At 31.7% G+C, this 15,954-nt stretch overlaps 1 protein-coding gene across 1 annotated transcript in view; it reads right to left on the bottom strand.

Annotated features, from left to right (window-relative positions):
- Positions 1-15,954, bottom strand: part of LOC100185115 (dedicator of cytokinesis protein 7) — a 30,399-nt gene that overhangs the window by 4,830 nt on the left and 9,615 nt on the right. The window contains 25 exon segments of the mRNA XM_026840925.1: positions 76-207; positions 902-1,045; positions 1,407-1,523; positions 1,937-2,113; positions 3,154-3,312; positions 3,617-3,769; positions 4,575-4,765; positions 5,376-5,516; positions 5,895-6,045; positions 6,502-6,666; positions 7,325-7,492; positions 7,823-7,949; positions 8,157-8,252; positions 8,853-9,028; positions 9,628-9,741; positions 10,067-10,249; positions 10,808-10,956; positions 11,209-11,330; positions 11,850-12,051; positions 12,337-12,518; positions 12,978-13,073; positions 13,250-13,401; positions 13,889-14,030; positions 14,295-14,438; positions 15,017-15,153. Coding sequence (XP_026696726.1) covers positions 76-207; positions 902-1,045; positions 1,407-1,523; positions 1,937-2,113; positions 3,154-3,312; positions 3,617-3,769; positions 4,575-4,765; positions 5,376-5,516; positions 5,895-6,045; positions 6,502-6,666; positions 7,325-7,492; positions 7,823-7,949; positions 8,157-8,252; positions 8,853-9,028; positions 9,628-9,741; positions 10,067-10,249; positions 10,808-10,956; positions 11,209-11,330; positions 11,850-12,051; positions 12,337-12,518; positions 12,978-13,073; positions 13,250-13,401; positions 13,889-14,030; positions 14,295-14,438; positions 15,017-15,153 — 3,720 coding nt within the window.

The following is a 15,954-nucleotide window of genomic DNA, read 5'->3' as shown; positions in this document are numbered from 1 at the left end:
GTTGTGCAACACTGTGAAAACACGTTATGCAACACCAAAACTTGCTTAGTTATGATTTTGTTAAGCTTAAAATACCTGACTGTTGATCTTCGTAAAACAATCTCGAAGTTTTTCGTGAATGTTGGAAAGTTTTTTGTAATCTTTCTCATGGTTGTATATTGGAATCAAGATGTTATAAATCATGTCAACCACCTCATGCAAGCCCGCCTATGTCGGTCATTGGAAATAAAATTATACATGTGTACTTTGGGACACCGCATGTGATGTTGTGCTATATAGTACTGTGGGGGAAGATCGGACACCTTTAGCACCTAATATCCAAATATTCTGATTGTGTTTTAAACAATTAACAACGGTCTATAGAAGTCATGAGAATACGGTTTTAAAATTCTTTGAAAGTTTTTTGTTTATTATTGAATGAGACAAGAAAATATTTTATGACCGTTTGTGATGTTGTGTGAACTTGTGTCATATATTGAGCTGTACATAACACACATTACATTATCATAATATTAAAACTATGAAATATACAAAATACTAAGTCTAGTTCAATAATATGAATAGGATTTTCTAACGGATTAGCTTTTTACAAATTACAAAAAACTTACTACAAACCCACCTTTACACAGGCCCCAAAAAGTCTCACTTGATAATGAAGAAAGTGAAACTCATATATAGTAGGGTGGGGAAAGACATGACACCTTTAGCACATAATATCCAAATATCCTGATCGTGTTTTAAACAAATAACAAGGGTCTATGGAAGTCAAGAGGATACCATTTTATAATTTTTTGAATGCTTTTTTGTTTACTACTGGATGAGACGAGAAAATATATTAAAAATGTGTCCCATTTTCTCCCACTCTATTATATACATAAAAGTAAAAATTTAAAAAACTCACCAGTGAGAAAGTCTGTACAGCTTGTTCCAGCATCGCTATTAATCCTGGAGGAGAGAAGAATTTCTCGGAGCAAACTTCATCAGCGTGAGGAGAAACGACATCATCTGATACCGCGCTCTCCTCAAGTAAGTTAACACTGATATTCTGCAGTGACAAAACTTTGGTCTAAATTTACCATTAGTTATTACAGTTTATTAGGAACAGCTTAATCTCAATCTGTTTGACAAGTGTTGTTACTTAATATTTACAATGTTTTCCAGAGGCCAAATGGTAGCAATTCACACCATGGTTATTTGCATTGTAATAGTGATTGACCATTTTTTATGCAGCCTGTAGATGGTTAAACATTTTTTCACAGATTTAAAATTATTTTCCTATTTGCGATTAAGTTAAGGGTTCGCTTGCATTCTTTGCAATACACGGGTTAACGCAAAGTAATATAACCCTGCTTTGGTAATTGCTTTAAGACTGCTAAATAGCTTAACTACAGCCCTACCCCACTAACCTCGAAAGCAACGCATCCAATTGGAAGATGATGTTTATGATCCATCATAGATAAATACTCAGCCACTAGAGCGGCGCTATGAAGCAAACACATTCCCGCCTCCGCTTGATTTTTACGCTGCATGGAAATAATATAAATTATTGTTAAAACTGTTGCTAACAACTTTTTTGAGTAATTTTTTAAAATAGAATGTACCAAATAGAAATATAGTGTAATTACCATTAAAAAATAAATAAAAAAAACTATAAAACTAAAACACACTTCACCCGTAGCACACTAAACACACTTTAAAATGCGGTTTTAGAAATCTCTGCTGTTTTACAAGTTTTTAGGTTTTATAAAGCAATTTATAAAGGTTTCTCAAGAAAGTTTTCCAGGTGAAGAACATCTATTTACTAGAAATAAAGAAAAAATAAAGTAAACACACAAAATAAGTAAACAAAAAAATACAAGAACTGTAAACTATAAAATATGGTTGGAAAACTTGAGAATTAAACAAAATTTTTATTTTTAAAATTTTCAGCTTTCACCTCTGAATGTTGTCGTGCCATGTTTTGCAACCATGTTAATCGAAGATCTGGTGAGTTCTGATATCCCTTAGCAATCCTGTACATCAGGTCAATCAACATCTCTGGGTCTTCCTGATGCTCCTTCATCTTCACAGTGTCCGAGAGGATCATGTGGAGGTTGAAAACAAGATCCCGGACCTATGGATTAGAAGATGTTGTTTTTTTATTTCGGATTTGGTTTTTATTTCTGAATAATTGCTTCTTCTAAAATAATATATAAAAAATTGTTAAACATAGACTTTATTATTTTTTAATTTTTCGATTGAACCTAGGTACATACCAGATTATGCTGACTCAGCATATTCTCAAACCTAATTTTTAACACGAAAAACTGAAAAAAAAATGGTACAGTAGGTACCAGTGAGAAATAATAAACAAGATCCTGGACCTACAGGAGGATTGGAAGATGATGATTCAGGAAAGATTTAATGATCAAACATATATTGAAAAGTGTTTACAAATCTATGTGTAAGGAGATGTTGAAATAAACACTTTTTTAGTTGGTGGTATGTAAAATATTTGATAAAGCTTATAATTTGGGCAATAAACTCTGTTGAGCTCAAACCTTAGCTCACTTGCTAAACTCGTCATATTGATCTTATCCATATGGATGGTGAAATTCCAAAAATCAAACGTTATTCCAAACTTAGAAACTAACACTACCATTGTTATTTACTTTGATGCAGAACACCTACTGAAAACTTGCACTTTATTAAGTTACTATAAAAGCTATTTTAAAATCTCGAAACTACCTGCTATAGCGTGCTTAAAATACTATAATATACCTAAATAACAGTATTTTTGTAGCTAAGGTGGATTTATAACTTTGCCAAGTTATAAAATTTTAATAGCCCATGATATGAACGCAATATCATATGAATGAATGTATGACTATGATTGTAACTTACTTTATCCTCGTGTGGCCGAAAAAAATCAGTCATTATAACAAAAGTGTTCTGTTTTATAGACCTCGTGCCAGCTTACGTGCTACCATGTATGTTACTTTAGGGGTGATTACTTTTTTAGGATTTTTCATATTTTTTTATGTATGGCTGATAATTCGGACAACCTCATTAGGGGTTGGAGCAATGGCCGTTAAGTGTCTTGTTTAAGGAAACATACGCCCACAATGAAGTATATGATCAGTAAAATAGACTTGTATGAGCATCACCATTCACCTGTTCAGGAAATGAAGTTGCTTCAAGCTCTGTGTCTATCTTAGCATACGTGAGGATGGTTTTTAACGAACGTCGTAAATAGTCTTCGTCAAAATCATGAGAAACGCCAACTAATGATGACATCGACATTGTGACTTGCATTTTTACACGAGCAAAGGTCTAAAAGAAATTATTGTAAAAACATAATTAATGGCAATCAAAAATGCTTAAATTAAAGATTCACTGAAAAAACACAAACATTTTTCAAGTGAAGGAAAAAATCCTGCTCTCTGTTAAACCAAAGCTGTTTTCCAACTCCTAAATGAACAATCGCTGAATCCTTTTGTTTTTGGTTTCGGATTATCAGCATTTAAATGTTAGGATACTGAAATACCCAATTCAATTTAATAAAGAATATAATCGAGAATAAAAACTTATTTTATATTTCATAAAAAAATTATTAACAAAAATTTAAAAAACTTACATTTCCCATTGAAAAGTTGTGCCGCATAAGAAGGTACAACGAAGCAGCCGCTTGCATACGAACTGTAGTTATGTTGCTGCTGCATTTCTCCAACAACCTCAACGTGAGGTCAGCACATTGTTCCGTCTCCTCCTCAAACAATAACTCCGGAAACTATTAACATGGTGATGTCATAATTAGATAAAACAGTTAAAAATTTTAACAATTAAAAATATTTAAGATTTAAAGAACGATTCTCTTAAAAATATAAGGTTTGCTGATACATAATTTACTTGTGTTTAAAATAATAGTTATCTCAAACCTATAAAACTCAAATTAATTTTAAAAATGTTAAAAACATGAAATAATGATCACCCATTTTGTATAAGACTTAAATAAAGTAAAACTACCATTATAGCATTTGAAAGGGTATCCCAGTATAAAATTCATGGTTTTAATTTTAGACTGTCAAAGAAAATCGGTTTTATATGATCTCTATATGTTGCTTGGGGCTCCCCTTTAAAGTTACAGATTAAAAAAGTAATGTTCGTTCAGTTCGCTGAAGAAACTTTTACACGTTGTTTTTACAGTTATATTGTGCTTTATAATCAAAATAAGCGGATTTGGGAAAAGGCAATATTTTGTAAGTGATGTAATGGATTTTGTTGACATCAATCGAAAAAATGTTTTTAATTCGATTAGAAAATAGCCAAAAATCCACTTTGCAATAGTCTTTTCATATAGTTTGCTTAAAAACTCAAATTAAACAAAACCGCAAGTTTACAAATGCAGTCTTGTAACAATAGAATCAACAATTGATTGTTTTTTTCCACCAGCAAAACACCTGTGTCGCTAGAGATCAATAAGTGACAGTGAGTCAAACACAAAAAACTTAAATATATCATTTCCCTAAATACTTTTAACATTATCGTTAAAGCTTATGAGAATTCTAAAATAAATATTTTATAACCTTACCAACCTTGGCAACAATAGAACGTTGAATTGCAAACGTATGTTTCAGAACAGTCACGCTCTGATGCTTTGAGAAGCAATGAAGCAGAACACGCAAAGCAGATGATAACATTTGTGAGGTGTTGTTACCACCGTCGTTATATTCAGTTGCGATGTCAATTATCAACTCAAGGGTGTCCAATGTTATCATTGTTGTTTCTGTGGAAGGTATTCAACTTTATTTATCATCACGCAAATTTAATAAGAATTTAATAACTTTATCTGTCTTTACGATTTCGGTAGCAAAATTTAGAAATATTTTAAATGAAAAGACAGGATATAGCGACAAAACAACAGTTGTTAAAACCTACTTACAGTTAAAACATATATACATTTGATTGGGAGAAAATAAGCGTGGTCCCTATACCTAGAAAAATTTGTTTTTATGCATTCTGTGGAAATTCTTGCTACATGGTTGTGTTACATGTCAATGTTGCTGTACCATACACTAAACACTATACTACATAAGGTATTTATAACAATTGTATTTTTATATAGTAGGATGGGCCTGATGGGGGAAGATAGGACACATGGTACAGAACGTTTAAATATCCTGATGCCTGATGGTGTTTTAAATAAAAAACAACGGTCTATAGATATTTTGAGAAACGATTAAATGTTTCTTTAAATTTTCATTGTTTACCTTCAAATGGGACAAGAACATAGAATGAAAACGTATCCCATCTTCCTCCACCCTACTATATTATTTTAATCAAACTAACATAAAAACCTAATCTGACCCTAAAACACCTCCCACTCCCATACAAACCTGCAGAGAAATTCTTTGCAAGAATAGTTTCTTCAGCCGATTGTTTCAGCTTCTCCCCATGTTTAACTTGTTTCCATTCCGTTTTATCCTTTCTCCACCTCAACCCTTCCTTGGTGGCTCCGATCGTTGCGCTTTTCTCAGCTAAAATAAATTTAAAAAATTTATTTTACTAAAAATCAAACTTGGCAAGGTCAAGCCACAATTACTTTTCGAGATATGTCTGCAGCACATCAAATTAAAAAATATATATATTTTACAATTTTAACAAAAGCTATTGCTAAATAGTGAATAATTCACACTTAATTCCTATTTGCATCACACAGATTAAAAAAATCTTAAATATAGAATTAAAAAAAGAATTACCATACCCAACCCACAGTATGAAAAACCACAGTATATACCACGTACAGTTACCCCACCAAACCACAGTATATACCATGTACAGTTATCACACCAAACCACAGTATATATCAATATCACGTACAGTTACCCCACCAAACCACAGTATATACCACGTACAGTTAGGTCCTCCTCTCCTCCTCATGAGCATCTCTCTTCTCGCGGAAGATTCTCCCAGGATTGCTTCCTGAAGACGACTTTTTGAATCTTTCTTCTTCGTTCCTCGATTGATGGAGGTTCGTTGAAACTCGTTACGAACGATCGCCTTCTCCTGTAACCATGACAACAAATAAACCATATTAGGATAACACTCTAGTTTATTCTGATTTCTTCAACCCTTAAGCAGATTTCAACAATTTTTTTCTTATTGAAAAAAGAAAACGAATAAACCCTTTAGTTCTCCAAAACACAAAACAATAAATTATTGTTTAATGTATAAAACATATTTTAAAATATGTCATAAATAACACTCAAAAATGTGTTCGTGTCTGCTTTTTTAACCATTCTAACAAATAATGATAATGATATTTTTTCGCACATTGTATTATGTAATACAAAAACAACCATAAACAATAAACAACAGTTCCAAAAGTTTTTAACAAAAAATTTTGTTTCCAAAAATATTATAATTTTAACATATAACAATTATATAATAAAAATTAGTCTACCCAACCTTTAAAACTACATTTTACATAACCTTCATCTCCCACCCTACTATATAACTTACTTTATACTCGAAACATGAGATTGAGATGAACAGAAGATCAAGGACAGACACGAGTTGTGAAGGAGGCAACGCAATCCACCATGATCGCAATGTTTGTCGCCCTGTGTTCTTCACCAACCACAGGAAACATAGGAGAATATTTTGAGTCGATTCCGGTGACATTTGCTGCAGAGGAAGAGTGTTTGTTTATTAAAACTAACTAAATAAATATTTCAGAAAAAAAAAATTCAAAACATGATGGAATTTTCAAATTTACAGCCCAGAGGGTTTTAACTAAATGATGAAATGTGATACAGTACATTTTTCTATTTAAACTCTAAGTAATTTATTATGTCTGCCTTGAAGCCAACTAACATAATTTAATTTCAAAATATATTATTTTGCATGTAAAACAACGTTTAAGACATTTAAACATGATTCATTAAAAATTTTTTTTATGGATCCTTGAAAATCTAAATGCAATTTCAATAACACTATATATTTTCACTGTTTTTTTTTTAATAACAACAATACAAACTGTTATATTTAATTCAATGCCATGGGCTTTGGTAAAGTACACCTGCCTCTAGCATACACAGTTTAAAAACAATCCTTAACATAATCAAAGGACAAATCATAAATTCATAATTAGGCGATATATGATAGGACACCTTAAGCTCCCAATATTCAAATATTCTGATCTTGTTTTAAACAATTAACAATTAGAGTCTTGAGGATACAGTTTTATATTTCTTTGAATGTTCTTTGTTTACTACCAAATGGGACGAGAAAATAAAATGAAAATATGACCCATCTCCCCCCACCTTACTATATATCAACTCACCTTGGTTAAGTTGATTCCTGTGTTGGATCTAGTCAGGGGATTCACCACAGTATTCCCGGGATTCCCCTCATCCGATACCGGTCGATCATCGAACATATGAGCGAATGGTAACGCTTGGATGGCTATTGACAGCAGAGGAAGATAGAGAGCTGCGATCGAGTGCTTCAGCTGAACAAAGAATTTTTAATGTTATGTTTTTATTTTGTCGCTTTTTATTTTTAAAGAAAAGAATTTTAAACAAATTCCTAAATAACAATAATTAAAGAAATTAAAGATTAATTTCTAGTTAATAATTTCATTAAATTAGTTTCTGTAACACTATTAATATAATAATGTATGAAAACCATTAGAATTACTGTTTCTTTAACTTAGTTATAATAACTGATAAAGAAAACACAATTAGTTTAAACACAATTACACGATTAACTTCTATTAAATAATGAAAGCAATTATAAATTGGGATTGCTGTTGGTGATTTTAATGTAAACAAAAGATCACCTTCGGACTTGCATTAATCCTTGTATCTTCATCATGACTCATCAATAAATTACGCAAAGTCGTTGTTGCGTAAAGTTGAACCTTATTTAACCCAGGAGTTCCGTTCTCCAGGAGATCAATGGAAAGTCTGTATAATGTTTCTATGAGAATTAAAAACTAACAGCTCCGATATAGTGTGTCTATGAAAAAATATATTAAATGTAATTTTTGTACAGAGTAGAAAAAGAGCCGGTCTTGGCTTACATCACAGGTCCCCTTTAGTTTTCATATAGAATAGAAATTTAAAAAAAATTAAAAACCTAAAAATTTAAAAACGTAAAATTTGCAAACTTACTTAATGTCTGATAAAAGCAACCCAGCAAGGTAATGTTGTCGTGTGAAGCGATCAGTCAGCTCATAACGGGTGCTTGCTTTTGTTGCAAGGGTGTATCTGCAGCAAACTTTATTTTAAATGGGTGTGTAAAAGTATTACCTGACTTGCAAGAGTGAATGTCTCGTGAGCAGTGGCTCAGCCAGGGGGGGTTTTGGGGGTCGTGACCCCCCCCCTTTTAACCAAAAAAAAAAGTTTTAATTTCATTTAAAAAAACAATTTGTTTTTTTAAAAACAATTTTTTTTGAAAAATTTTTTGATTAAAACTCCCCCCTCCACTGCTCGTGAGTGTTTTTTTGGTGTTTCACTTTTACACACCTATAGCATTACACCATACCAGATAGTTATGTAAAAATGAAGAACCAAAACTTATTATAAAAACACTATGTATGTAATAATAAATACGCAATTTTAGATGCTACCCGGGTAAGTTTAGAAAAAAATAACTTAACTTCCGATGGATGAATAAAATTCTTATGATTCCAAACAGAATGTAAAATGGTTTTGTTATTTAAAACAGTGTATCACGTGTGTTTTTCTTAGTTAAAACCTGTTATTAACAAATTAAAATATTAAATTAATAAACCCTTCAATTAATAATTTTCTTAACTAATAAAAAGTTATTTTTCATGAAAGTAAAGCAATCATATAAAAACTTACGTTGACATAGTTGAGCCAATACTTGGGGAAGGTGACGATGGGGTGGGTGGGAGCGCAAATGGGAGGTTGAGCGTAACATAATGTTCGTGGCCGCAAATAATTCGTAGGAAAGTAAGACGTAGTTGAAGAATGGATCCAGGTGGAGTGTTGAGAAGTGCTCGCATTTTCTCGTTCAACTAAATAAGTTGTGGTCATGAATAATGGGTTTTATTAGGTGCTGATAAATAATTTGCTTTTTTGTGTGCTAATAAATAATTTGCTTTTTTTGTGTGGCGATAAATGAGTTTCTTTTATTTATTAAATCATAAATGTTTTTTTAAATTCAGTACTGTTCTTGCACAAGGAAAATTCAAACAATGTTTTGTCTGCAAAAATTAAAATTTTATTGCCTAAAGATCAGCTTTGGAATACATCATGTTTGGTAGCGATGGCAGCACAAACGAAATTGTATTAATCTATCTTTTACTTCACATTCAAACCTAGATAAATATGACATAAATGATACAAAAAACCTGTTGGACAAAAATAACATTACTTTTAACTCAGTGCTAAGGATCTTAAACTATTATTTAAAAAGTCACCCCTAAAAATATTTTTTAAATTTTAAAAACCAATGGTGTAGAACGAATTGAAACAGAAAAATATCTAAGTCTATTTATTGCAACACAGTTGCATACAAATCTGCTCAAAATTTAATTTTGATTTTTTAAACAATACCATTGAACAAAATTATTCAAAAAAAATAGAAAAGTTATAGGGAATAAAAAATACGAACCATTTGACAATGAGAGTGAATGAGTTGAAATACAAACCCACGATCCATTATTGATAGAAGATCTTTGATGAAGAAAGCAAGATTGCAATTCAATCGCTCAGCAAAGTCATAATCCTTAAATATTACACGAGTTATTTTAAATAAAAAAAAATCATAAAAAAATAAACAAATTTTTTTGTTGAGAATTAGTGTTTAGCTTTGGATGCATTTGTCAAAAATATAAAAAAAACATATTTTTTAAATTAGTGAATTTAAAAACCATTATCAAACTTTTGTGCTAAAATGACACACAATATTCCTATATACTTTTATTTTTACTGTAAAGCAGTTTATTAAATTTTATTAACTATTAAAAGTTATTATAAAATTAGAACTTTCAATATGTGTAAAAAAAATTTGAATTTCACAAAAAAAGTTATAAAATTTAAGTGATTTTTACCCGATTAAATCGTCCATTTATTTCATGGCAGAACATTTTGACGAGTCGTGTGAGGTCATCCAAATATCGACTCGGGAATCTTTGAGCACGAGGAGTGCTGAATAATTCTTGTTGTTCAAGATGCTGAGTCATGCTTTTCGAGGTTAATTCCAACAAAAACCAAGCATTCTGTAGCGCCCTCTCCTGAAAATGTATTATAACCTTGTAAGCTTAGGGTAGTTTCAAACAAGTTAAAATTATAACAACTTCAAAATTCAAAGTAACATACTCGGTAACTCGTAAGCTGGCCTGAGGTGTATGGAACAGAAAATTTGTGTCATAACGATTTTCGGCCGCGAGGATAAAATAAGTTACATTTATTCAAGAATAGTATTCTACCATAAGGCCACCCATGTAAAAAATGGTAAATTAATAAAACTCAAGTTTTACTAATTTGATGGAAACTTCGGTGGCAATCGACAAATATTTCATAAACAAAAGTGTTTAAATTTGCGTTACATTTGCGCGACCAAGAATGTTGAAAATCACACTCTTTTTACATTTGCTCTGATTGAATCAGAAAGAAAGAAATCATGAAACAATCAACATTACAGCATGAATAGACTAGACAATCAAATGCAAGTGATCATATCTGTTTTTACTGAGGTAATAAATAATACAATACCCTTAAGTTAGGAAAATACGAATACATGATGGGTATAGTCTTCTCAGCTTTACACACAAAAAAAAACATTTTAACACCTTCACATTTCCAGTAGACACAACAAATAGAAGAATAAGTTCCTCATGGAATAATTTGTGCGAAACTGATCGAACACCAACACCTTCCACTGTAGGGCGCTGTGTCTCCATTAATGATGAACGTGTGTTTGAATGTCGAACAAAACTATCTGAAAATTGAACAAAATACATGATATAATAAAGTGGTCATAGTAAGCTTACAGTCAGTTATGGGAAAAAATATGCCTCAATTAGAAATAATATACAGAGCTGAAAAATATAGACAAAGATACATTTCAACATAAAATAATTTTTAATAAAAGTTTACATTAGATAGAAAGAGCTATTTCCCAAGCTATTTTTCCACACACATAGAAACAGCTATTTCCCAAAACCATTCTTTTATGGTAAAATGGTGATACCTGATGCAATTGGATCAAACGTTGGTTCATCAGGAGAGGTTGGAACGCTTAGATCAGGGTTGCTACTACTTATACTGAATGTTGCCTTCTTTACACTGGGACGAACTCGTTTGTCTTGACGACTGCGATGTCATATGATAATGTCATGTGATATCCATGTTAAATTGGCACTTAATTGTAAATTGAGGAAATTTTGTTTGAAAGTAAAAATTGTAAAATATTTCATTCTTTAGGCAGAAAATAATGGGTTTCACAATTTTTTTTCAGATAAAAAGGTTTTTGTGATCTTTTTGTAAAAAAGCTTTTTGAAAAACCATTAGAGATGAATAACATTAAAGGGGCAAACCAACGAAAAATCAAAATTTGTGTATTGATAGATATGCTCAAATGTGATCTTAAGTTACCAATAAAGTTTCCAAATACGAAACAGCGTTTGAAAAAAATGAGTTTCAAAACTGCTGTATTAGTTTAGGAAACTTTAATGACAAGCTGTATTATTTTAGGAAACTTTGATGGTACCTTTAGGTCACATTTGGGCATCCATATACAAACTTTCATTTTTCGTTGGTATGCCTCTTTAAACTTCATTTTTAAATATTTTATAATTTTTACATATTTTATTAAAAAATATAATTTCAAACCTCGTCATTGTAGCGTAGTGCCCCTTGTGGACGGAAGAAGGATCAACTTCACTTGGTCCTGGAGTCGGGATGAAGAAGATGTGACGAGCGTATGTGGCGAGGAGGATGTTGCGTTGATGGGAGTCGACTTTAAACTCCCGAGATTGATGAAGACGGAAGAGGATGCGAGAGATTGATTCGAAACAGGTTTGCCCCATGTTCACTGTCGAGGTATTAATATTTAACATTGGTGGTGGTCAACATTGAAATTTAACTCAAATATTGTGATAGTGTTTTAAACAATTAACAACGACTGTGGAAGTCATGATGATACGGTTTTATAATTCATTGAATGTTCTTTGTTTTCTACTAAGTAAGACTAGAAATTAAAATGAAAAGTTGTCCCATCTTTCCCCACCTTGCTATATATTCACTGAATGAATAAAAAGACATAACCACATAAAAATCATATAAGACACACACCAATTCGGACAGAATTTCCGCTCACCAGTTTGACCGCTGACCACTGGGGGGTGCACTAACATAGAGATCAATTTATCGAGGATAATGTAAAGAAATCGAACGAGGGAATGAAGTTGGGATTCTGTTGCCATAGAAATAACAGATCGTTGTAATTCTTGCTCGAGGTCATCGATGCGCGACCCGTCCATCAACTTCAAGTTATGCGAGCTGTCAATCAAATATTTTAGTTTAAATATTTGTACAAAACGAATGTTTTTAATTAACGTTTGTATTTATTTTATTTATAAGTTTCTGAATACTTATAAATTATAAATTTTTTTGCCAATATTTTTCACTGGTTTTGTACATGATTATGGTCAATCATAATTCAAAAGTAAAGAAAAGTCATTTAGTAAAATATTTCACAAGATTTCTGCACTATTTCACAATAATTCTCAATCTTTTATCTGTAAATAGTTAAACTAAATGTTCTTTAAAAAATTATTCTGCAGCTAAAATAATGTTAATGCAAGTGTATAGGGCATGTGTTTAAAGGTAAACATTGTTACCAGGCTGTTTAAAACTGTTTATATAAAGTTGACTAGTTTTAATAGCGTTGGAGAAAACAGTGTTGGTATCATGTTATGTATTTATAAAGAGGAAATGAACTAAATTTTTAATTCTGACTTTAAGTTTGAACTTTCCAAGAGGTCACAAAGCCAGAAGAAACTTTCCAGATGTTGATCAAGCATGTGTACTGTTGATACCGCTTGAATGGAAACACTGGAAAATATAAAAGGCAACACTAAACAAAATGTCTGTTTAAAAAAATTACAAAAATTGAATTTTAAATTTTATTTTTATATAAAAAACAACAAAAAATTAGACATTGTTGTAGGTGAACTCATTCTTTTTTGTTCAATTTTATTTTGGCTAAAAATCGAAAAACAAGTTTTTACCTGAATACAGGTTTATGGCCATCCACCCATTTTACTCCCGGAAGTTGTGATTCAGGTGATGTCATCGAATAATGAGGAGGAAGTTTATCAACTGATACCGGAAGGTTGAAATCACCAACTCGTAATCTTCCATTGTTAAGTAATGGCAACCACTGTAAGGTTATTTAATTAGGAAAAGTTTCATTAAAAAATTTAAAAAAAAAAATGGTAACTGTATGAATGTAATAATAAATGAATGTATCATTGATTCAGAGGCAACAGAGGTCATTATAACATCTCGAGCTCGTTTACGATTTGCCTTGAATGCAGTGGCCTGTGGCGCAGATAGAAAAAAATAGGGGGGTTTAAATTAAAAAGCTGCAGTTTACTATACTACTATTTTTATTGTTGAATTACTGGGTAAATAACCTTGAATTACTTAGCAGGGGCCACTTACTTTGTAGGGTGGGGGTAGATGGGACACTTTCAGCACATTATATTCAAATATCCTGATAGTGTTTTAAACAACTAACAACGATATATGGGAGTCGTGATGATATATATTTTATAATTCATTGAATGTTCTTCGTTTACCAAGTGGGACAAGAAAATATAACAGCAGGGTGTCCCATCTCTCCCCAACCACTATATGTTACTTACACTATATCCAACGTGTGATTCTATCGGGTTAAGATCTTGTTTCCGTTGACAACTGATGTGGAAGAAAGAGAAGAAGAGATGATGACGAGAAGTTAGGTAGGTGGGAAGCTGAATCTTTATCTCTTCGTAAAAATCTGGGTTTCTGGATTAAAATAGAATTTAAAAACAGGAAACAAAATTAAAAACATTTTAAACAGGAAAAAAATAACTTTTTTTGAAAACAGGAAAAAGCTATGGCATTTGGCACACAGCATGAATTTCCATTAAAAAGTTAGTCTATGACAGAGAATGCTTTACTAAGTGAATGGAAAATACCTGACCAGTAGAGATTTGGTAGCATTTTAATGGCAATACTATTTAAGTTTAATAGTAGTATAATGATAAATTTATAATCTTGTAAACTTACTTATTATGGTATGTGATGGCTGTATAAGCTTCAGATGAGAACTCTGGGCAGTTAGATTTGCCATATATAAGTGAAAGTGCGTTACATTGTTCTTCCGATTCTAAAATCTGAACTTTTACGGCGAGGTTTCGTGAATGGCCAGGCCTGTGATGTCATAATGGATATTAAAATAAAACAAATATTATATTAGTTTAAAAAAATTGACCTTTTAATTGCTGCTATCGAATACACTTGAGCTAAACCCTACTACACTTAAATAGAGCGCAATCATTTCTTTTTAATGAGATCCAAATTTAAAAGGAAAACCAATTTAACTTTGTTTGTAGCAATAAAAATAGATTTTGTTGCACAAAACAGAAAGTAGTAAACAAAGGTCACCAGAGTATATAGATTGCAGTTTCTGTTTGTGTGTGTTGAAAATGCAACCGGAAAAATAAAGCTTATTGCAGAACAATAAGGCATCCACAGTTTAGAAAGGAACATCTTAACTCCTTTTACCATTCTGCATCACATTACATTTGCCCCGCACAACAATACATTATTTGAATTATTCAAATCCTGTTATTTTTTTTACAATTTCGGGGAAAAAAAAAAGTAAAAAAATGTAGATTTTTTTTATTTAAATAAACAAAAATTGTGTGCAACAGTGTAAAATGTATTTTTTAATAGAAAATGAAAAATTAAAATTCTATTTAAATAAACAAAAAAAATTAAAATGCAACCTGTTGGTGAAGTTGATTGATTGGGGAAGAATAAATAGAAGATTTCTATAAGTGTTGTGCGGAATGTTGACGTCCAACGCTGGGAATTCCTGGATTTCTCTAGTGGGTCGCACTCGTTGGTCGGGGTAAGGTTTTACCTGGGGGTGGGCAGGGTGAATTTTGTGACCCCAATATTGGAATATTACTTATTACTTATAAAAAGCAATCTGATGGTATTATTAAGTTAATCACAAATTTTGCTTCTGCCAAACTACAATGGTTGGAATCTCAGCCCTGACCCTTAAAGAGTCTGGACCACGCTCATACAAGTTGGTTTTAAATGAAAATTTACACTTAATAAATACTATCTGTGGTAATTTTTTGTGAAAAAAATATTTAGTTTTGCCAAAAAAACGTTTTAAAAAGTGCCAAAAAATTCGCCTATTGTTGCGTCACTCGCGGGCACTATGACGTAAATTACGTCACGATCTTTTCTAATCGATCAGCTGATTTAGGCTTTGCTGTTTACAGCAAAACAGTGTACCGTCGACATAGCATTTTCTGTTACTTTTAAATTAAGACATAAGCGTGGGTAATGCCGTGGCCTGATTTTAGTTTAAAATTAATATTTTTAAAAATTGTTTGTAAGTGTATTACAGTATTACACTATTTAAATCTGTCAGTTAACAATAATGTAAAAGTGTCAGTGTGTGATGTATAGTCAGGTAGAAGTATTTCATCTAATGAAGTGACATAAGTGAAGATCCTAGTCCACTAGCAATAGGTATTGAGCCTTTCCAGTTTGAACCTGTACTTCCAGCAAGTGTTGGGGATGTATACAGGCCAAGACCATGGAAAATAAGTAAAGCTGAGCAAATCAACAACACAATTTGGTGGGTTGCACGAAGAATAGCATTTATTCAAAAAAATGTGACATTTAATAAGTCTGTTGTTTAAAG

The sequence above is a fragment of the Ciona intestinalis genome, chromosome 2, assembly GCF_000224145.3.
Source record: "Ciona intestinalis chromosome 2, KH, whole genome shotgun sequence".
In the NCBI taxonomy this organism is placed as follows: Eukaryota; Metazoa; Chordata; class Ascidiacea; order Phlebobranchia; family Cionidae; genus Ciona; species Ciona intestinalis.
This window is presented reverse-complemented; position numbering and strand designations above follow the sequence as displayed.